Genomic DNA, 23143 nt, shown 5'->3' on the forward strand with positions numbered 1-23143 from the left:
AGAGACCCGAACAGCATCCCTAAATCTACCACCGTAAACATCTCTTGGGAGTGAAGTTTATCTCCAACTTAGGGTGACCGGGCCAACTGGGCAGAGGTTTCAGCCCCTCTCTAGTGGTCCATGTGTGCGGGTCTTAAGGATTAATGATTCAAAACTCCGTCCAGATGAAAAACTAACAGCCAAAAGCAACTGCAATGGTGCAGAGCTTCTGCACCCTCTTAACCATTTAAAATCCACCATCTTGTTAAAAGAAAAGAAGAAGTGACTAAATGGGCCTGTTCAAGGTACGTTGTTGTAGCGGCCTGCAGTGGCCACGGAGAGGCTCTTGTCTCCCTTGAGGAATGAGATGTGCCAGGCTGCAGGTCAGGCACTGGGTCAGGCAGGAGGGTGCCCTGTGCTGGAGTACCAGCAGCTGTGCCGCAGGTTGTACTGGAGATGCACTGGGCATCGTCCCTGGAAAGTTAAAGGAGACATAACACTGGTTTGTAGCCCTGAGATGTGTCAAAACGTCCCCTGCGGTCTTCTCCCACACCACAGTATATGCACCAGCACCTTCAAAACACATGCTCCTTTTCTTCTCCATCTCTTGCAAGAAAGTTAGGCTATATTCAATTGTCATATATTTTCTTATCGTTAGAAAACTTGATCTACAAGCTCAAGAATTATGTGCAAAGATTTTGATTGTGTTGCAAGAACAACAACAGAAAAAAGGGGTTAACAGCAATGAATAATGTGGAATGTAAGGACTTGTGGTGGTGGAGGTCTGTCTTGGCATTTGTGCCGTGAATCATAATGTGTAAATGCATTTAGCTTAAGACACATAGCATTTATTTTTGCAACAGCAAAATCAACGTTGTTACCTTCAGTTACACTTCTACTTAAAAAGCCAGAGATCTTACTCTGGTGTGGAAAAAAAAGCTGGCAATGGAAGACTGCATCAGATTTCCAGTTAATTTGGAATTTTGAAAGAAAACTGTTATTTTATTGGAATACAAGAAACAAGGCACAAGAAAACGCTAGGAGTATTGTAACGCACCCGTTGCATACTATCACACTGGACACCACGAAAAATGGAAATGTCATCCGTGATAACAGAGAAATGAGAAACTGCGCCCATCACACACACGGTTATCACTGAACAAGTGACACTTTCAGGGTGCGCCCGAACAGCCCCGTGCCTTGTAAAATGCCAAAACAAGTCTGAAACACTCCGATAAGTAGAAGTGATGAGAAGCGATAAAAGGCCTTTTCAGAGGAGAGAGACAACAAAACAGCTGGAAAAGATACCTCCAGGATGTGCGCCGGTAAATTCGCGTGGGGCTAAGCAGATGCGCTGGGGAAAATGCAGTTCAGTAGGAGGGCAAGCAAAGGCGGCGGGTAGATATTTAGACACCAGGTTGATTGTAATTAAAACTTGTAACTGTATTTTCTTTTTCTGTTATTTGGGAATTCTAAAAACCAGGAGGGGGGGTAGGAGGGGAGAATGCTTACTACCAGAGGCAGGTGGAGAATCACTTTGCATTTTTAGAATTATATTATATTATATGAATTATATTATATTATATTACATTATATTTTTACTATTTTATTATTTATTTTTATTATTTATTTTATTTTATTTTATTTTATTTTAATTATTTTTATTATTTTATTTTTATTATTTATTTATTTTATTTTAATTATTTATTTAATTATTTAATTTTTATATTTTATTTTTATTTTATTATTTTTTATTTTTTATTATTTTATTTTTATTATTTATTTTTATTTTATTATTTTATTTCATTTTAATTATTTATTTTATTATTTTATATTTTATTTTTATTATTTTATTTTATTATTTTATTTTGGTTTTATTTTTTTATCTTATTTTTTATTTTATTATTTTATTTTATTTTTTCCCTCTAGCTACCCTACTTGCAAACTCGCCTCCTTTGTTCCCGGCCCGCTCCAGCGACCGAAGGCTGTTACTCCCCCCGGGCACGCAGGGAGCCCCCAGGACACAGGTGGGTGCCAAGGGATGCGGGGCTGCCGGGCTGCCCGCGTCCCTGTCCCGCCCCCGCGCCTCCTCCCGCCCGGGGGCCGGGCCGCTGCGGCGGCGGGGGATGGGGGGGAGTGCGCGGAGCGGGGCCGGGCGGCGGGACGGCTTCGTGCCCGGCTGCGGGAGCCGAGGAGACGGTCCGCCTCAACCCACCCCCCCGCCCCTCCACGCACCCCAGAGGCGCCTCGGCTCCTGGGGGCTACCGGCGGGCAGCCATGGGCCACCGACCCCCCGCGCCGCCTGGGGCTCCGCTGGCAGCCGGCCCTGCCCTGGCGAGTGCCCGACCCGGCTCTCGGTCCCGGGGCGAGCGGCGGCCCCCGGCCCTGCCCGCCCCGCCCGGGGGAGCCGCCCCCGGCCCCGCCGCGGGAGGAGGATGGAGCGGAGGCTGCCCCATGGCGGAGGTAAAGGACGACGACGGCGGCGGCGGGACGGCCTCGGGGCCGGGGAAGGAGGGGGCTGTCCCGGCCGGGCACCGGGTCTGCCCCGCCGCCTCGGCCGAGGGAGGGCGGGATGCGCCCCGCCGGGGGCGGACTAGGGGTGTAAGTGGGGGGCGAGCTGCGGGGACACGAGGGGGGACGCGTTTCTGGCACTGGAACAGGTTGCCCAGAGAAGTTGTGGATGCCCCATCCCTGGAAGTGTTCAAGGCCAGGCTGGATGGGGCTTTGAGCAGCCTGGTCTAGTGGGAGGTGTCCCTGCCCACGGCAGGGGATTGGAACTAGGTGGTCTTTAAGGTCCCTTCTAACTCGAACCATTCTATGATTCTGAGCCTCAAAAAATGGAGGGCCGAGACCTACAGAGGTCTGCGCGTGGCTGTGAGTCTGGCCCGTGGGGTCTGTGGTCCTGGGAGGGGGTCCCAGGCAGCGGGGAGGGAGCACAAACCAAGGGGCAGGTTGGTGCCGTGAAGTAATGCCGTGCAGCCTTCCGCTAACGAGCAACTGGTGGTGGCCCTCCAAGCACCAGAGCAGGGTGAAACCCTTCAGAGGTGGCCACATGTGGCCCCAGCCCTGCTCATCACCTGCGAGGCCGGGTTGCAAGGCCAGGACTGTCACTTCTGCTTGACATTTTCCTCCGGAATCGCCTCCGTTTCCTTCGCGTGGGCAGCACAGGCAGCTCAAGAACGTCCTGGGGTTTGCAGAAATGCAGCTTCTCCATGACGCATCGCGATGGGGAGCAGAACTGCACCCCTCATCTCGGGCCAGGGCGCCCGTGTCTCCGTAGTCCAGTAACTACACTCGGCAGGAGCATTTCTTACATTTGGGACCCTTACTGTGCCAGGGCTAAACTCCAGCCTCGTTGTATCTGCCTTTATTATCAGTGTGGCATCTTAAGTGCCTGGCAGCGATGGCTGGTTTCTCTGTTTCGGTCCTCACTGCCCTTCTGTCCCGCTCAGACCCGCGTCCCGCGCAGGAGCCGTGCACATCCGTAACTCGGAGATGAGCCGAGCCTTTCAGCCGCAGGGACTGCTTTTCTGAGATAAGTCGCTAGTGGGCAGAGAGTTTCGTTTTTCCCCAAGCGGTTTGTGGTCTGAGACTTTTTGTGATACGCTGTGCGGATACGAAAGATACGGCAAAGCCAGGACGGTGGCTCTGCGACTCAGATGTTAAGTGCATTTTGAAATATCAAGTTGAACTACCAACATTTTTCGCGTTGGTTTTGAACCATTATGAATAGCTTGTTCTTATTATGAATTAAAGGACCAGCATCAACTGACAATTATTACATTTGTCTTGCTGGGTTTTCTTTTTTTTTTTTTCCTTCTTCCTTTTCTTTTTCTTGTTCCTCTTTTTCTTTTTTTTTTTTTCTATTTCCCCTTGCGTTAGCGTTGTTATTTTTATAAGGTAGTTGCAAAACTAGTTTCTACACCCTAACTGTAAGGGATCACTCCTTTCTGTGGAGAGATGATGATTCATTTCTTTGCCAAATGTAGGTCTGGGCCTCTCTCTCTTAAGCACGTTTTAAGTGAAAGAATGGTTGGAGCAAGATAAGGCGGTATTAAGTTCTTGACCTAAAATGTAAATGGACTTCTGAGTGCACACCACCACCGCCCCCCCCTCCCGTTTCTTTTCCACCAGACTTCTTTTGAAGTGCATGGTAGATCCAAAACATAAACACAGAGGGAAAAGTTGATCTTTGTTTTAAAGATGACCTCTGTGGGTTTGAATAAGTCCACTTGTGCTGTCAAAATGTTATTGTAACAGCATAATGGATTTCAGAGTGGTTCAGCTGATTTCTAACCTTCATTTTGCCTTTTGTAAAAATAGACCCGAGCTATTTTTAGCGTTCCTCTTATCCACGCTCCATCAGGACGAGGAGTCCGTGTAACCAGACGGAAGGCGTTGCTTTGTTCTGCTCGGTATCGTGGGATCGTGTGGCGTTCTGTAAAGTTAGCAGCTGGATTCACCCACCCCTGGGTTCATTTGATTCACAGTCCTTGCCGAGAACGTTGCTGGCAGCACAACACGAGCTGTTCATCCTCGGCCTCGGGGAAATGGTATTTAAAACCGCTCTGGAAGACAACAGTAGATGAGAAAGAAAATGAATTCCGAGCCTGCTGTCGGAGCATGCTAAACCGTGCGGGGTTGCCTGGCCTATTTTTTCTGTTCTACAGCAGGATGAGATGTAGTGCGGTGTTAGGACAGCCTGAGCACTTCGTCTTTGACAGGGAGTGAAGCAAACAGGTGGGTTGCTACAATTAGTTTGCTGCCCGACAGGCTGGGCTCAGCCCAAACTTTTGTATTCAGTATGTTCCCAGCGAACTTCTGTGCTGGTCTGGTCTGGGTCAGCTGCGGAATCAAAGCTTGTGGGTTTGGTTCCTGTGGGTATTTGAGATGGACACTAAGGTACCAAAACCAACAAAATATATTTATTCTGAAATACACCTTTTAATGGAGAAATAATCATACAATGTACAAGCGGGACATAGAAGTGCTGGAGCGTGTCCAGAGGAGAGCTACCAGGCTGGTGAGGGGTCTGGAGACCAGGTCATATGAGGAGAGGCTGAGGGAGCTGGGCATGTTTAGCTTGGAGAAGAGGAGGCTGAGGGGAGACCTCTTTGCCCTCTACGACTACCTGAAAGGAGGTTGGAGAGAGGTGGGTGCTGGCCTCTTCTCCCAAGTAAATAATGACAGGACCAGAGGAAATGGTCTGAAGTTGTGGCAGGGGAGGTTTAGATTAGATATTAGGAAGAATTACTTTACTGAAAGAGTGGTCAGGCACTGGAACAGCCTGCCCAGGGAGGTGGTTGAGTCACCATCCCTAGGGGTATTTAAGAAACATCTAGATGTGGCACTTCAGGGCATGCTCTGGTGGCAGAGGTTGTAGATTTTGGGGGTGGGGTTTTTTTTGTGTGTGTGTGTATGGTTGGACTCGATGATCTCAAAGGTCCTTTCCAACCATGAAGATTCTATGATTCTGTGATATGAAATAATCGTATGATGAGTCTTGCTACCTGTTTTCTTAGATGGACGTAACAGGACCAGAGATGAGAGTGTTTGTACCAGAGCAGAGATTGCATTTAAAAAAAGTTTTTTGTTCTGAATCCTATGCATAATTCACTGTCCTGCATTACCTACAGCAGGTCATAGCGGGTGGTAGGTAGAAGATGTGCTCATATGTCTTAGGGTATTAGTTTAATGCCTCTGTGCTGTTCTGGTCTGGGTCAGCTACAGAATCAAAGCCTGTAGGTTTGGTTCTCGTGGATGTTTGAGATTGAGATTAAGGTACCAGGGTTCCTGCATGGGAACCGTGAGTTACATCTTTAGGCGGGGGTTGGGGAAGAAAAGAAAACAATAACCTTTTGCTTTGAATAGCCAGGAAGACATGCATCAGTTCATACAAGGAAATGGAATCATTTCTACAGTAATGAAAGGTCCTACCACTTGCGGAATACCCTGGACCAAGTTTTTAGGCTCCAGTGGGCATGTTTGCTAAGGAAATAGATAGAAAATGTAAGAGTGAACGTTGTCTTTTCTTTGGGCTGATTATTTCTCATGGTACTTTTCTCCAGATACAGCAGTGTTTGTGCACCACCTAGTCACCCTCTTCACCCTTTGCTGAAAAAACCAGATTGCAATCTTGGTTTTTTTCAAGAAAGAATTTGTAACGAGAGCCCCACTTACTCCTTAAATGCTGGCAGTATGTTCAGCACCTATTTGAACACCAACATCCACTATTGAAAACATGGGTGCCTAACTTTTTTTCTGCCCAGCTCACACCTACTCACACGAGCAGGTCACATTGAGTAGGTCACGTTGACTTACCCAGGTGAACTTAGGCCTGTCGCCTTTTTTTTTTTCCCAGTGTGTTTGTAAATTATTGTTGGATTGCTCAAGGAATGCGTTTTGAGGAAAACGCTAAATCGAGACACTGTGTGGCAGTGTAAATTTTGACGTTTTAAGTGTAGAAAAAGCAACAAAAGAATACAGGAAAAAAAAAAAAAAAGACGTGCAGCTGGCACTGGGTATAGCTCTGATGCTGGTGGGGAAAAGAGAGAAGCCATCCCCCAGGCACATAACCTGGGATGGAGTCTGTGCCCCACTCTGACAATAGAAGGCTGCGTTTTCCTTAGGCTTCTCACTGTAAGTCTGCCCCAACAACACTTCTAAAAGCTGTTACGCTGAGCCATAAATCCACGTGCAACATGAACAAGACCTGCTTTCCGAAGCACCTTAAAAACTGTGTGTGGGGAAGTGGGGGGCCTCAGTGGTGCAAGATGGGGCATCAGTCCTATGTATATGGCAACAGTATTCACAAATACAGAGAAAGTCTCAAGAAGCTTCTCATACAACAGCGTCTTAGCTGAAGATCTTGCAAGAGTTAAGAGCTGCCCTGCTTGATTCAGTGGTTTTATTTTCCTTTTCTCTCTGAATATCAATATTTCTATATGTGCATGTTTGTGTATATATATATATATATATATATAGACATTTGAAGAAAGGGACTATAAAAATTGGATGGGTTCTTCACCTTTCACGAAATACACGTGGGGAATTATTTAGATTAGCAGAAATTGACTACGTAGTTTTCCAATTTTTTTATCCGCGGCCTGAATCTTACAGCAAAAACGTTCTCATTTTCCAAATGGTGTGAACCCACAGGCGCCGATGCTGCCCCTGCCAGCAGAAGAGGCAGTGCCTGAGCTGGGTCATCGCCCCGTAGGTGGGACGCGCTCCAGCTCGGGGTGGGACAGAGAAGGAAGGCTCTGCTCCCACCCAAACCTAGCAGGTTTGTGACGTCCGGAGGTATTGCATTCTCTACGACAGATGTTGAAGCCCTTCCCAAGAGCTGAACTCCTGTGCGCGATTGAAGAACACCTGCTCTAATTAATAACCAACAACAGAGAATTGCTGTTCTTTATGAATTACAGAAGTTAAGGAAGAAGATGCACAGCGGTTAATTTGTGTTGTTTGTACTGTAGTCTCTATGTTCGTGCTTAGAAAGGCCAGTTTGGGTCAGGTTATGTAAAACCTCATACAAGCGCAGTTCTTCGAACACAGTTAGAGGCGGAGTTTCACAGTATTAAACCACCCTGCCCGCTCTGCTCTGCGGCGGCGGGACGTTCCTGTGGCTCCAGAGCTGGTTCGCATCTTTCTGTGCACCAGTTGCCCTGAGCTGTGTAGTTTTAGCCCTGTTTGCCGACTGCACGCCGATCGATAGCTGAAAACAGCTTGCCTGTGCTTTCTGACGGAGGGGTCGTGTTCACCCATCCAGTGCGTCGCTGTAGACCTATTCATGTTTGGGTATCATTACAGGTTCTGCTCCCTACATCTTATTTTATGGACGACAAATAACGTATGGGTGGGGGAAGCAAGGGGAAAGGGTATGTGGAAGGATAGTTTGCTGTACGGTACACCCAATTTATGCTGACATCTATATTCCAATGTATTTAATTGGAAATGGAAGGCCTTATTTTTAATGTAGTAAGAAAAACTGCCAGAGCAGGCAGTGTCCTTCCAATTAAAAGTGGGCCAGGCCACCCACAAAAATCATACTTTCTCTCACCTCCGCATTGATTCTTGGACCACTTTAAGTAGCAGATTTGACATAGATTGCTATTTTTCATATTCCGAAGACTGACAAACTGAAGCTGATAGTTGACGTGCAGTAAGTTGTACGTTAGGGAAAGGGCAGACACACGGTTAGAGCCCAGCCCTCCAGCCTACAAGGCTGATGGATAATTCACACAATCAGACTTAGTCTCAGGTTGTGTTCTCTAGCCCAACAGAAACTGGGAAATGGCAGAAGCAAGACTAGAATTTGAGGTACTACTTTTTTTTTTTCTTCTTCTTCTTTTTGTGGGAGTTTTAGTGTAAATCTCCTGCCTTGTGCTTGTGCAGAAGTCCTTCCAAATGCAAATTGAAGGTTTTTCTTCAGGTAGGGTTGCAGTTTACCATTGGTAAACAGCCTGCTGCGGGAGGTGCGAACTTCCACACCCTCCAGTGGTAGAAGCGGAAAGGCTGCTGCAATAAATGGCTTTAGTGGTAATAGCAAGGCTCCTACAATGAGCAAGAATTAGTCTTTTTCTCTGTACAGAGACCACCCGCACGTGGTCCTGATCTAGCTCTTGGGCTCATAGTGGTATTACTGTAACTCAATTACTGTTTCTTCTGCTGCCATTAATGCAAAATAAGGAACAGGACAGAAACACTAAGAGTGACTCAGTGCAGTACTGAGTATGTACAGCTGATTCCTTTTGTCTTTAGATGGATATTCAGACTGCAAAATTAAGCTATCTTTAACAAAATGCTTCATTCAAAGACACGATATGGCTGTTTCTGCGGGAGTTACCTCTCCTATTTTCCCCGTGGCAGCAGCCCAGCAATCAATCCCGTGATGCATGGGCACAGACAGAAGCGTTCAGTTGTTGAGCAGTGTTTTTCAGCTGTTCTTCATCTATGGGAAAGACTAACAAGCTAGTGGGGAGTGTAATGTCAGAGAGTAAATCTTTAACAGCATAATCCAAGGGATTTTGGTTAAAAGCCAGAACGGAGAAATTAAGGGGAAAAGGTTCTGGTTGTGTTACAGGATTTCGATATAGAGAGTTTCACTGAAATGATCCCGTACGTAGAAATCGGTGCTGTGAACAATCTTACACGCACCGTATCTGCACCACCACTGTTGTGAAAAGCTAGTCACAGGGCTGTGCTCCCTCAGAAACTGCCCTGGTAGTGGGGAAAACACGTTTGTTTTTTTTAAAAAGGATGGATAACTTAACCGCAGTAATAATCAACATGAGCAAGCATGAGTATATTATAATATCATCTGCTGGAGGGAGGAACGGTGGTAGTAAGGCTAATCTTCAAAGCCACAGGGTGCAGCACTATTAATCTCATTCAGTGGAGGTGATACGTTCCCTTTGGTAAATTACAGTGAATGGTCACGATTGCAGCTGTGAGACCCTGCTTCCCTCCCATCCCTGCTGGCATCTCCGTTCGCATCAGCAGGAGTTTTATGTGAAGATCAGAGGGAGACTCTGATCTCCGTCCTGTTCTTAAGCCGAGGGGTCATTAGGACAAAATGGCACGTGATCCTGTAGTGCAGTTGGTGGCTCTCAGCCTGGAAACTAAGGGTACCAAGACATTCTCTGTGGCTTAGCAGACAAAATAGTCAAAGCCATTATTTTCCCTTAAAAGATACATAAAAGTCAATGCGGAGTCCAGGTAAATCCTAAAATTCATGGTCAGAAATATTCCCCATCTCCTTAGTGGTCAACAGCTCTACGTATCAATAGGGAAAGACCTGAAAATTCGGTTGTCTTTGACTTCCTGGGGAAGCTGAAGCCATGACAGTCTTCACAAATTTCTACGAGCTTCGGGAGCATTTAGTTTCTCTTCAGAAAGGATCCGTCCCATCAGGCACATCGGAAATTCAGTTGTCCTCACGATGGTGCTGGGAAGAACCATCTCCATCGTAGCCTTCATCAGACTGGCGTCGTCTGCAGGCGGATTTCCACCATAAGCAGGTTGAACTGTGAGGGTTTCAAGTGATGAAGCAGGTCCCACACTGAGCTCATCACAAAGTTACCGCAAGCTGCTTTTCTTTTCCCTGGTGGCAGGATAGGTTTGTACCCGTTGTAATTTTAATAGGAACCATCCAGTTCTCACCCATATACTTTCTGTATTCAAAACCAGTGCTTACAGTTGTTTTTTCGAGGCGTCACGTTATAGATACCACATTTCTAACTGTTTCCTGCATTTGACGCTCTGTCAGCTGGTAGAGTGATTAATTTGCTGTGTTATTCGGGAGCCGAATACTCTGCCTTAGCAGCAGCAGCTTTCGTGGACACTCAGCTCAAGAGGAGCTGCTTAAGGTCTTTAATAGCCATTGTCCTTGACATCTTGTCTGGTTTTGATGATGGAGAATTGTATTAATTAGGATGTTAATAGATCATATTCATTGGACAGGTATTAGGTTGGTTCGTTGTAAAATTAAAGACTAGCGCGGATCTTGCGAATGTGTAATTATGGGTCTAACTTCATGCTTGTGAGCAGTTCCATTGAACTTGTTTGCAAGTGTTTGCAAGTAGCTGGTTACCGTGTGCTCAGGCTCCCATACACTAAGTTCCCTCTCCTGCTGTTTTACTACGTAGAGGAAAAAAACTCTATTTTTTTGTGTGCGGTTAGACAAGTAAATGTTTTCTCATATTTGGCAATAACAAGTCATCAGGTCATTTCCAGCTGCAGCTGACAAAGACGACATACTATATTGGAATATATATTTTAATATATATAATATATATATGCTATGTATATGACATATATATTATATATACATTAATAGCTAGAAATTGTGTTGGTCATCACTGAAGGAAAGTACCTCTTACATCAGAGTGGCAGATGAGTGCCCTGTATGTCTTATTTGTTGTTACAAATGACTGTTTATAAAGTTAAGGTTCCCTTCCAAGCCTTGAAAAGAAAGCACAGAAAAATGGAAAGGCAACAAATAAAATCAGTTACAAATAAAATTATTTTTCATAATTTAAAAAGGAAGCTTTAATAGAATTAATAAAAATGAAATTAATATTACTTTATTTTCAAATTATATTTAATTTTACTCTGGAGTCCTATTTTTAAACCTTCTTACATTTAATTTTTAATGTGTTTTGGATGAAGCAATAATTAATAAAAATGTTGTACACATTTTGATGACTATTACAGCTGCAGTTTTGGTATAGTTTATGCTTTCATATAAAACCTACAAAGTGAATTTATTGTGATTTTTCGAACAGAACACTAACTCGTTACATTTGCTGCTGTTGAGAGCTTGTCTTTTCTGCTCCTGCCAAAGCTTTTTGCTGGGGATATAAGGAACTAATGCAGTGTGGCCACTTGATTTTCGGGCTGCCATTCCACCGAGTTTCGCATTTTAATAACTCAGACTTGCCCTATAGAGGCTGAAATATCAAAGTTTTTAAAATTATAAATATGTAGAGTCCTCAGCAGTGATTCGTTCTTACCTAGCAATGCCCCAGCCCTATAATAAAAATTTAAGAAGTCTGCTGATATGACTATAGATAAAAGATAACTTGAAAAATGCTTCTGAGACCACTAAATCAGAACAATTTCATTGCTGGAGATTAAAAAAAAACACCCCATCATTGACTACGTGGAAGTGATGGGGAAATAGAGCTGCTGTTACAATACATGTTAATGTGATTGTTTTCCTGAAAGAAAAAACGAGGGATTTTGCTAACTTTCCATGTATAATTGCCTATTTTAAGATTCCATCACTGAGTATGTATCTGGCTTGGAAATGTTGTTGTGAAATGACATCCGTAAGACAGTGATAGCCCAAACTTCCCATGAAATCACATCATCATGTGTCTGTTTCAGAAGAATTTTGTTTCCAGTGTTTATGAACGTCCATTTCTACCGTAGGTAGATTCATTGTCTGGGCACCAAAAGAGGAGGAGGTGTCTGCCCTCCTGAACTGACGTTGGTCTCATTCTGCCCCCGAAGTCTACACAGAGTCAGTTCATCCACATGAATGAACGCTTCAGTGTATATTTTATTTGAAATGCTATAGCTGGAAAAAAAAAAAAAAAAGGTGCATTTTAAAGATTAATTTTGACAGCATAGACTGCCAAGTCTACCACTAAACCATGTCCCTAAGCACCATGTCTCCATGTCTTTTAAATACTTCCAGGGATGGGGACTCAACCACTTCCCTGGGCAGCCTGTTCCAATGCGTGATATAACCCTTTTGGTGAAGAAATTTTTCCTAATACCCCATTTAAACCTCCCCTGATGCATCTTGAGGACGTTTCCTCTCGTCCCATTGCTTGTTACTTGAAGTAAGCGTGTTAATAGCACTGTTTTATTTGTGTCTTCAGGATGTTGACCTGAAAGCTTGTCAGGAAGCTTTGGATGACTGCTGTCCAGTCCAAGGAGATGATCGGCGCGAACTGCAAGAGGAGGAGGAGGAAGAAAACATAAATCAAGTAAATAAAGAAAAAAAGGGAAGAAGGGAAAACTGAAGAGGAAGTGAGGGAAAATATAGGTCTTATCACTGAGAGAGACAGTAGTGAAAGAAACAGTGAATGTTTTTGAAAGGAATATTTAATTTTTATCTTTTCATTTGGGGGTGTCCTTTGCAAGGGCAGGAAAGGAACCGTGACTTCAGACAATAGTTGTAAATTATGCCCTTATATACCACGAAAATGTCCCCCTCCAGTATAGTTTATGCAATTGAAATGTTCTGAAGTGTACAGAAATGACTTGCAACTAACCATTTTTCGATTTGTTTTATTTAAATATTTTCTCCATTGTGAAGGTATTGCATTTGTGTGCAAGGATTTCTTTTTTGGCCTACAGACACTTGAGATGTGGATGCTAAATCATCCTGCTTTCACTGTTTATGTAAAGATTACTGCTCAGATGTAGAATTACATTTGAGAAACTGGATTGTTCAGATCTTAATGTGTGTATCGTAACTGGAAGGCAGAGAAATAATCTCAATGATGTTAAACTGAAACGGGTGCACTTTGGGTTTTGTTCTCTCCGAGAGCTACAGTGGAAAGAGCATTCATTGTTCAAGAGATCTTAGGAGAACTGAGAACATCGGATCTGGGTTTCTTGCCAGCTCCTCTGTTTGCCCCTGCCCTGGCAGCTGGGCTATGAAAAAATACTTGTTTTTTTCCAGAGTGTCGGTGCAGCCTCAGGGAGGAGGAAAGCCCAGTTCTGCTGTTGTGGGGCAGAGTAGGGATGCTCCTGCCATGGAGTTCGTTCTAGCAACGTGACATCTCCCATCAGGATGAAGACTTGGTGGTGGGGTCGGCAGCAGCATTTCACAAAGCTGTGCTGTATTTCCTCTAGGACTTTGATTTTCACCTCCTTTTATGTAAAGTAACTGTGCTTTACAAAGCATTTCTGTTTCTTCTGTCACAGGGCAACCGCAACCATGTAGATCCCCTTCTCTCCTTCGAGGGCTATTTACAGCTTCTGTCCTCGCAGGTGGAAAACATGCTAGAGGTAAAAACACATGTATTGCTAATACATTGGGATACAGTCAGGGATTACTGGATAATGACTTACTCTGTTTTGTCTAACAAAAAACCCCCCAGGGAATATATCAGCAAATCAATGTAGTAAAACTTGCCTGAAGACATGAAAGACGCTACTGTCCACCTTTTACAGCAGCTGTCACTGGTTCTACTTGAACAATTTTCCCCAGTAACTTGTCTGGGATATGAAAGCTATGAAGTTCTGCCTTTCCTGTGACCTGGTGTTGAAAGTTGGATGGAGCCGCTGGACAACTTAATTAGTTCAATTAATAATTCCCTTTCTGAAACCTAATGCCGATTCGTATTTATAGAGCAGCTCTTGGTATGTTTCTCTAGAGCAATGCTGAGTTGTTAAGCGCTAGCAGCTATTGGGCATTATTTGTGGTGAAAGATTACAGTTGTCATAAATGTTGGGTCAAGTGCTTACAAGGATACTACCCTCAAGAAAAGACCCGTCTTCACTGCAAATCAGGTCAGTCAGCATTAGCAGCAAAACTATTTTGTTTTCTTTTGTTATCTTCTGGGCTTCTGATACTATTGTTTACTTCCTGGGTGCCCATCTTCACAAAAAAAACCCAGTTGTTATCTTAATTGGAGTCTCCCTCCTCTCCCACAGCTCATAGCTGCGGTCATTAACCATGAACCTACTCCCTACATTCCTTTTTTGCAATATTCCAAGGGCATCTTACATACGCTTCCCATTGTAGGAGCCTTCCAGGGTCATTAGTGTTTTCCGTGTAACTTCATGTTTATCTCTGGAGCACCTAGTTTTGGGAATCCGTAGTTTGGATAGAGCCTCCCAGACCATAAATTAGTCTGCTCCTCTCTTCAGCTTTGATGATGGATTCCGCACTAACAAGGTTCAGAAGTTCGTCAGTTTAGTTTTCTCTGCTCTTTTCATAATTTGATAGGAATTTGGCTGTAGGTTTTATGTAGCTATAACAATACACGGTTGCATATTTTATTTAAGACTATTAATGCACTGCCATCTTGTGACAATCTGTCGGTTGAAAATGGATTGCTTGTTTTTTCCAGGTACCAAATCTTTACAGCATGGGGGATTTTTTTAATAGTTAACTTGCTAAGAGTATTTATTTTCAAGGGTTTTAATTGAAAATACCATCTCTGTCTCACAGACTACAGGCGGTCTAGTACATGGTAACTCCCTGGGAGAAATAAGGCAAGACTTTCTCTGTTACCTGAGCTCCCAGTAAGCGTAGTAGAGAACTTAAGACATTCCAGTCTTTATGGTACATCATTCCTTCCCTGTGGAAAGTGCTTTTTACGTCATTTGTTCAATGGACTGCAGTCAGAAAAGTCCTTTCCTGGACCACAGTAGGGATGCTCAGCTATGGAGGAATCGTATCATACACTTCCTACTTGATGTATTTACATTCTTGTTTTTTTGTATCCATGTATTTTATGACTACTCTCCTTGTCAGCAAGCACCCTGACATAATCTTGCTCAGTGACTTTGTACTTCTAGGACCCAGCAACTATAACCCAGGCCCACAAAAGGTGGGCCTTAATGCTACTGCAGCGCTCGTTTATCATCTGAACTTCAGGGCTGAGGGATCATACAGCATCTTTATTTTTGTAAAGAAAAACTGAGTAGTAATTTAAGGTCAAAAGACATCCACAGAAGGTGTGATTTGGGGTGGGGATGTTTCCTCCAGGCTGATTAGTAAAGGAGTCGAGTTGCAATCTGAACACAATAGACCTCAGTTTAGAAGGAGCTAGGCCAAATGTGGCAGCTCACAGCCCCCAAAGCTTTATAACCTGTGAAAGAAATCCAGTCAGACTGCGACAGCATGACCTTGGCGTTCCTCTCCTCCTCCCCTCGTTTCTTACACCACTGTTCTCCCTGGTTAACTCCTGCAGGTGAGCAGTTTATCTTCTGTACAAGGTTAATTTTCTAACAGTTTAGCACCTTGAACCAGCTCACCCTGGAAGCAGATGATCATCAATACCAGGGGCAGGACCACCCCTCCTGGAAGGACCCTTTTTTAGACCAGCTCAGGTATAACGCGCAGGCTGTAGTTTGATGTACGCTTAGCATCAGTCCCATTTCCACCTCTTAACACTCATCAGCCCCACACTGTCCTTCTCGAGACCTCCTCCTCCCATCCCTTCAGTCGCTTTTCTTCTGCACCCTTCCTGCTTCCTCTACCCATATGCCAACACAGGTTACACTTTGTACAAGTGGGAAGCAGTATTCAGAATAGCTAGAGGAGTTAAACATATAAAATTTTGACTTTAATAGATTCAAATACTGGAATATTAAAAAATGGAGGAATGTAGAGGCGTTCATTTTATAAAAGATGCCATTTTCCCCCCCCATCATCTTTTAGGTGAGCTTACTGGAAGATATACAAGTTGCTACTTCTAGTAGAGGCCGAGACCCATTATCCTCACACCACGATACAAATGCGACCCAGACACTTCGCCACTGTTTCAGTCGTCACGATGCCACGCTACTAAGAACAGATTACCCCACTCAATCAGATTCAGAAACAAGACTTTTACAAAGGCAAGAGTCTTTTCCTCAGTCAAGCTCTAATATCACAAATCCAGGAGCGCTACTTCATGGGTCAGATTTGACAGGGCTGTTTTCAGCTGCTGACATTAGAAGCCCAGCAGCCCATGATGATAATTTTGATGAAATTAAGCTCATGTCTTTGGCTTTGGAGGAAGGCTTTGATCCTATAGAAGTTTCTCAGCTCTTTCAAGAACCTGGCTCAGATTCGGGACTGTCTTTGAATTCAAGTCACAGCATGGCCTCTTACTCAGTCTGCAGTGAAGGTGCTGTTGGGTACAGCAGTGATGTTAAATCTGTTTCTCCACATGGCTTAGAAGCTGTTGGTGGCCATTGCCAACAACACGCTAAATATGACCATGTGGCATATCCAGGTGATTCAGGGTGTTCTAGAGAAGCCACACTTCAGCAGTTTCTTCATAACCCCACATATAATCAGATGCCAAGTCAAGCAGAATCCACTTCGGAGCATCATCAACAGACGTGGATGGCGAAACCAGGCGAAGTAAAGGATAATTGCCACAATTCTACTGATACAAACCTTAGTAGCAATGAACGGTGTGCGAAAGCTATGAGAACACCATTTTCGGTTGATGAAATTGTGAGCATGCCTGTTGAGTCCTTCAACAGCATGCTCGCCAATAACCATCTGACAGATACTCAGGTATCACTTCTACGTGACATCAGACGAAGAGGAAAAAACAAAGTTGCTGCCCAGAATTGTCGTAAACGCAAACTAAATGCAATTCTTAACTTGGAAGAAGATGTGTGTAATCTTCAAACACAAAAGGAGAGCCTTAAAAAGGAGCACTCTCAGCACAGCCGATCAATCAGCCGGATGAAGCAGAAGTTAAACAACTTGTACCGTGACATTTTCAGTAGATTGAGGGATGACCAGGGTAGACCTGTTAACCCATGCCAGTACGTCATTCATTGCAGTAGCGAGGGCAGTGTTTTCATAATACCCAAACACTTGGTCAAATCAGAACAGAAACGAGATAATGAAAAAGAGCCGAAACAACAATAAGATGTCTGAGATCACTTAGGTTTTATTTTTCCTGAAAGAACGAGAAGGATATTCGTGTGAAGACTGGAGGTCAGTGACTACAGTAGTACAGGTGGAAACGACTACATTTGAGGAAGAATACATGTACAAGTGTCTGGCAAACCAAGCAGATTGTGATCTGTTAGAAAGTCTACCAGCTGAGAAGCAAACAAGGAAATACGTTTAGTTTTAACAAGAACCAAAGCAGCTAGGCCATCGGTACAAGCAGAATTGCAAATACTGCATTTATAAGCCTATGTAAAACTAGGAATTTAGTTTCTGGTGATGGGGAGGGTGATGGGGGAGGAAATGACACATCAATAGGGGAAAAAAAGCAAGCTTCAGCTCAGATACAGATGGAAGAAAAATGTGGTTTAGGCCCAAGTACTAGATTCTTCATATACAAAGTGACATTTTATTATTCTTTTTTAGCAGTGGAAGAAAAATTGTAGCTCAAGTTCATCTTCACCTGAAATTCACTGTGGAGTTATGTATTCCTAAGAGATACACCATGCTTTGCACTTGCTCAGCAGCGTTCTGCGTCTCTCAGCTTTCCTTTGAGGAGAGACACCCAGGGAGCGATTGCATTTTTCTCACTACTCCCACCATCATAGCTCCAAGCAAACACGATATACCGATTAATTTTACAGTTCATATGGTCAATATTGTCTTACCTTCATCCTCTGCAACGGAATCATTCTCAAGTTTCTTTCATGAAAGTGAGTGATGGTGAATGAGTTCCTGTTGTTTCCTAGTCTGGGATATATTTACTTTTGTGCCTTCCCTTGTGGTTACCTTCCTCAAGGAGAAGTACTAAAGGTTTTCCTTTTAGTTTTTAAAAATAAGTGGTTTTTTTATAAGTATCTTCAGCTTTATGGATTATTTTTTTTTTAATTTTCCCCAAATCTTTAAAGCAAATTAAATGGTACTAAATTACTGTTTATCTGTACTTGTAATAACGAGGTTACACTCCAATAGTGGTTTTGAATGGAGAGAAGAGCTTTCAGTTTTGTTATTTATTTGTGCTACTAAAAAGAAGATGTTCTATTCACTTACATGTTTATTCCCAACAGCTTATCCTTTTCTATTTAAGAACATAAAAAAATGGTCTGCAAAAAAACCACCAACCAAACAGCCTAGAAGAGAAACAAGCATGTAATGATAAGGAAGGAATGTTAAGAGGCATACTAGTTTGTACGATACTGAAATCATTACTAATATTAACAACTAGACAGCAACAGATACTTTTTATAGCTTTTATAAACAAAACCCATAAAAGTGGTATAAAAAAACCCCCTCTCATTGTTCTCGGCATGACGACAGTGTAGCAACTTTATGGTCAGGTATGTTAAAAAAAAAGCACTTGCACCAAACACATGAAAACTACCCGTACACGCAATACAAGTTAAGATACCAAATGATACCTTTTGAAGGAAAAAACCTGTGCCCTTAGCGCGTGAATCATGTTTGTTTGCACTTACGTTTACAGTAACTGGTAGCATCAACTGGCATTTTCTGAAAAGGAAGCACCGCCTCAGAGCGCGAAATGCACTGAACAACTGATGTTGAAATCAGCCATTTCACACCATTTGCTCTGCATTTTATATTAAAAGGTTTCTTTAAATATATGTCTGCATCTGTTCTTTTATTTATCAGTTGCACCACAGCCTCAAATTGCTGGAGTAAATTCGTAGCGGAAACTTTCATTATCTGTCTTTTGCTGTTGGTGAAGCATCGCTGTGAAGCACATCTCTCCTAACTGGCATCCACAGAGAATTTATTTAATTGCTAGTTCATTAACTTCAACCAAAACATGCAACGGGTAACAGATACATACGATGAACTGTGAACCTTATGTCTAGTTTGGGGAGGGGGGGGAGCCACCCAGTACATTTGAGTCAGTGTGATTTTCACCTTTTAATTAAATGACACAATAAGCATTTTAAAGTCTATGGGTGTAGCCTTTGCAGGACCGGGGCTTTAGGTCTGCTTCACGGCCCACGTGTCCAAATTCGGATAGATACTAAACTAGGCCCATAACTGATAAAACCAGGAACCCAAGTATTTCTGGGTTTAGGGCCTCACAAGTTTCTACAGTCTGGGGAGAGGGGAGGCTAAACCCTCCAATGGCCACCCCTTCAGGAGCAGGAGGAGCGAGCTTCGGGAAATCACATTAAGCCAGCCACTAATGAAGCAAAGCAAACACCCATTTGGGTGACGGTTACACAGTTAAGTTTTGGCACATGCTGAAAATAAGGAATCACGTTGGAACTCTTTCAGCAATCCCAAGGGAAGGCAGCGTACTCCAGATTCCTCTAAAATCAAGACAGCAGCCCCAACCCTGTCTACTTCCATTACCTGTAAATCTCAGCTTGTTCCACAACTTTTTTTTTTTTTTTTTCAGAAGCTTATGTAGGAAACTCAACTAGCAACTATACCACTACAAAATCTGTCGGGTGAGTTAGTAATTTTGGGCGGACTGAGAGTTGTAACAGCGCTGAGGATGCAGACACTGAGCTTGTGTGATTTTTTCCAAGCCTCCAGCTACCTACCCACATTTCAGATAAAATTGTGGGCAGAATTCAAAACAATGCCCTATTTTTTTCAATTTTAGTAGACAGCCATTACATTTCGCCTAAGAACTGTTGCTACCTTTTGAAGTGTCTTCCCTTTCTGTGACTAGCCTCTGTTTAAAGAAAAACAAAAATAACCCCAAACATTGCTTAGACTTGACTATGCCTCACATTTTCACATCCTTCAATTATTGGTGAAAATCAGACTAGACAGGTAAGGAAAAAGTAGGTTTTATAGCAAGCTTTCCTCCCAAGGGTTCCTGAAACTACTTTTAATATGCTTCATATAATGGCCTTAGACTGTATTTTCAACCTACATACAAGGAGGAGACACCGCACAGGAGTCAAAGAGCTACTGAGGAGAAGAGCAGTCTAAAGAAAACTCGTTAACTGAAATAGCTGTAAAAGGTAGGAAACGGCTGACTGAAATCGGTCTCATCCTCCTTACTGATAGATCATAACTTTCAAGAAACCAAAAGCATACAAACCGGGAACTACACGATATAAAGACACGATGGGGCATCAAACTGGCTCTGGGGTCAGGCATCTAGGGAAAAAGCTCTTAGGGCAGCATCCTGCCTTACTGGATACTAACATGGAGAAAAGCATCTCTGAAGTAAAGACTGAAAACATTTTTTTTAAAGACTGAAAACATTTTTTTTAAAGATTTGTTACACTGCTAGAAAATTGCAAAGCTGAGGATCACAGATTCAGCTGTTGATGCAGCAACAAATAATGCAAATACCAACGTGGGTGTTCTCATTATCGTTCCCATGGTAAAGCTATTAAGGAGTCTGTAACATTCGAGTAGCAAACTGTGTTTTTGTTACACTAATAATGAGAAGAGCTTATCTGCAGGAGGTTAGAAAAGGTCAGATGAAGTATGGAGAAAAACAGCGTATGGTAAGGAAATCAGGAAGCACACAGCTTACCTTCCCCGTCATTGCTGGTAGCAACGCGCACAGGCGCTATGGAACAGCATTGGCCACTAGCTGCTCTTAGAGCCGTACTTCTGGAGAAGCATCCATTAGAAACAACCACAAGCGTCGTACTTTATTGAACTGCAACGGCCCCAGCATCGTTTATGACACTAGGGCTGGACACTGGTGTGCAGGCACACTGCAAAGGAGCCCCCAGAGAAGAGACACGGTGTACTGCTGTGACACCACACACGCTTTGAGCCACCACCAACAGCGCTGAAGTGCAGCTTCAGCTTCACGTTTTGGTTTTATTCAATAGACTCGGCTTTTTACAAAGTTTTACAAGCTAAGATTGCTCCTGCTCAAGAGCTTACAATCTAGTTTTAGATGGGGTAAACCAGAGTAACAAACAAAGGACAAAGCAACTTCATCAAGATCCGTTTGTCAGTGTTAACAGCCCAGGTTTTGTCCCAAAATACCCACGCTACACTCTCGGCTTGTGGGAGTCAGAAGTGCAGTTTTAACGAGAATCTTGAGGACAGAGCAGGTAGAGGCCTATAAATGAGACAACAGGACACTCGGCACCAGGTTCTAGTGAAAAAACTGTTTATTAAATAGAGATGACACAGGTAACCATGTGAAGTCTTATTACTGTAGCGTACCTCAAAAGTATCGCAACTTGCTACCTGCCACACGGCTACGAGAACTCCATTAAAATGCATCAGCCATTGATTTTCATACAAGAACGCCTCAAAATGGACCAAAAGCGAACAGACCAAGAAAGAGGAAGCAAAGGGGTGGGGAGGACTCGCCCACAAAGTCGCCTTGTCCATGCAGCAAAGCAGCACGGGAGGTCACACAAGGTAGTTTGTGAACTAGTTGACCTAGTAAGCTCATAGCAATCTGTCAGGCAAGTCACTTTGACTGTTGATAAATAAACCACTTCTTGCTACATCAACTGGAGTAACTTCTGCTGCAACGCAAATCAACACTAGCTGCAAAGCAAGAACACAACTGTTGAAAGGGACAGCATGGCTTCCGGCAAAATGGATCATCGTCACCCTGATACACCCTTCCGTGTCACACTCCTATGCATTCCTACCAGAGTAACTTTATAAACAAGAGAACTCCCCCTTCAGGAAGGGGGAAAAAAAAAAAGTAACATCGCTGCTACAGGGTTTCACTTGCATCATGCACTCTGCCATGAAAACACACTGGAACACTCAAGCTACAGAGAATGGACTGTTTCAGCACGTTCTTGGCAAACCCTCCTCTTTCCCAAGTGTGGTCAAGCTGCCAAAAACTGAGCTGACAGCTCCTTCAGAATTCAGATCTGTGGGTTTTGGGGTCTGTTTCTTCCCCAGAAGTAGCATGACTTCATCCCCAAAACAGTATGTACATTCACCATAAAGCTAAAAGAACGCAGCCTTCTTCCCTACACATGACAAAGTTCAATCTGTGGTAATTTTACAATATTAAGAACAATTTCCCACATTTTCCTAAAGGCTTTTCAGCACCTGAAGCACAAGTAAAAGATAGAAGTGAATAAAATTCAACCTTCATTGTAAATACAGGGAATGCCGTCTGAGCGGCCAGAACCTGAGTATTGACCTCTCTTCACCACTTCATAAATCCAAGTCATGCACTAGTTTTTGGGTGGGTTTTTGTTGTGCCCATACTGGTTACCAACAAGGTATGTTGTCTTTCACATTCTTCCCTTAGTCCGCCACAGAAAGAGTTTGCTGGGGACAAGCTGGGCCTAGCACCAACAACCTGATCCTCAGTTGTTAGTACACTGAAACATGCTGACCAGCAACGTTACCCTTACTCTGAAAACAGAAAGTCTGTAGAGTGACGTAAAACCAACTTCTTAGAAATTAGAAGAGAAAAACTACACGTTGTCTACAAATTGAGGACCAGTAATTGATCACACACTGTCATTTTTATTCAAAGTTGCTAGCTTTCAGTATCAGGCTGACTCAAAACGGTGCCTTCTCTCACTGAACGCATCAGTAAACATTGTGGTTGTCACTTACTTTAATTCTTAGGAACATACCAAGAAAGAAAGTCCGGAGAGGTCAACAGCAAGACAATAGGAAACTTACTCAAATACTCCATGTTTTCAAGACTTTAAATATCCAGTAACTCAGTGGGTTTTTTTTTTTGCATACCGCTATCCCCTATACACTCCCTTCCCCCATCGCCTGTAGATCAAAATTAAAACATCCTCATTATGGAAAATATAACACACTTAATTCAAGTAAGTTTTAAACCTTGTTGCAAAACTACTGAATGAGTGGAAGCATCTTAAACAGAAAGAAAGAAGAATTACTCCCTTTGAAGTGTTTTGTTTTTTTTTTTCTTTTTTTAATGTCATAGGAATGGGGACTTGGCAACTGTAAAGAAAAAACTTCCATTAATTGCATTTAAGTTCCAGGAAAGGAGGACAATTCCTTATCAACAGGTCAACTCGTTCTGTTGGAAAGAAGAAAGTAAAGCAGATTTTGTGCGCCTTCTTTTTCTGCTTC

General features: G+C 43.3%; 1 protein-coding gene across 3 annotated transcripts; it reads left to right on the forward strand.

The window, feature by feature from the left end:
• Positions 1 to 1270: 1270 nt before the first annotated feature.
• Positions 1271 to 22991, forward strand: NFE2L3 (NFE2 like bZIP transcription factor 3). Of its 3 annotated transcripts, none has more exons than XM_074574881.1 (5): positions 1271 to 1304; positions 1909 to 2006; positions 12372 to 12479; positions 13426 to 13509; positions 15893 to 22991. In XM_074574881.1, the coding sequence occupies exons 1-5, from the start codon at positions 1295 to 1297 to the stop codon at positions 17102 to 17104; spliced, it is 1512 nt and encodes a 503-aa protein (XP_074430982.1). In that variant the 5' UTR covers positions 1271 to 1294; the 3' UTR covers positions 17105 to 22991. The 3 variants fall into 3 exon arrangements, with proteins under 3 accessions (XP_074430982.1, XP_074430981.1, XP_074430980.1); XM_074574880.1 differs by lacking the exon at positions 1271 to 1304 and adding an exon at positions 1328 to 1377; XM_074574879.1 differs by lacking the exons at positions 1271 to 1304; positions 1909 to 2006 and adding an exon at positions 2032 to 2442.
• The last annotated feature ends 152 nt before the right edge of the window (positions 22992 to 23143 follow it).

The sequence above is a fragment of the Larus michahellis genome, chromosome 2, assembly GCF_964199755.1.
Source record: "Larus michahellis chromosome 2, bLarMic1.1, whole genome shotgun sequence".
Taxonomy (NCBI): Eukaryota; Metazoa; Chordata; class Aves; order Charadriiformes; family Laridae; genus Larus; species Larus michahellis.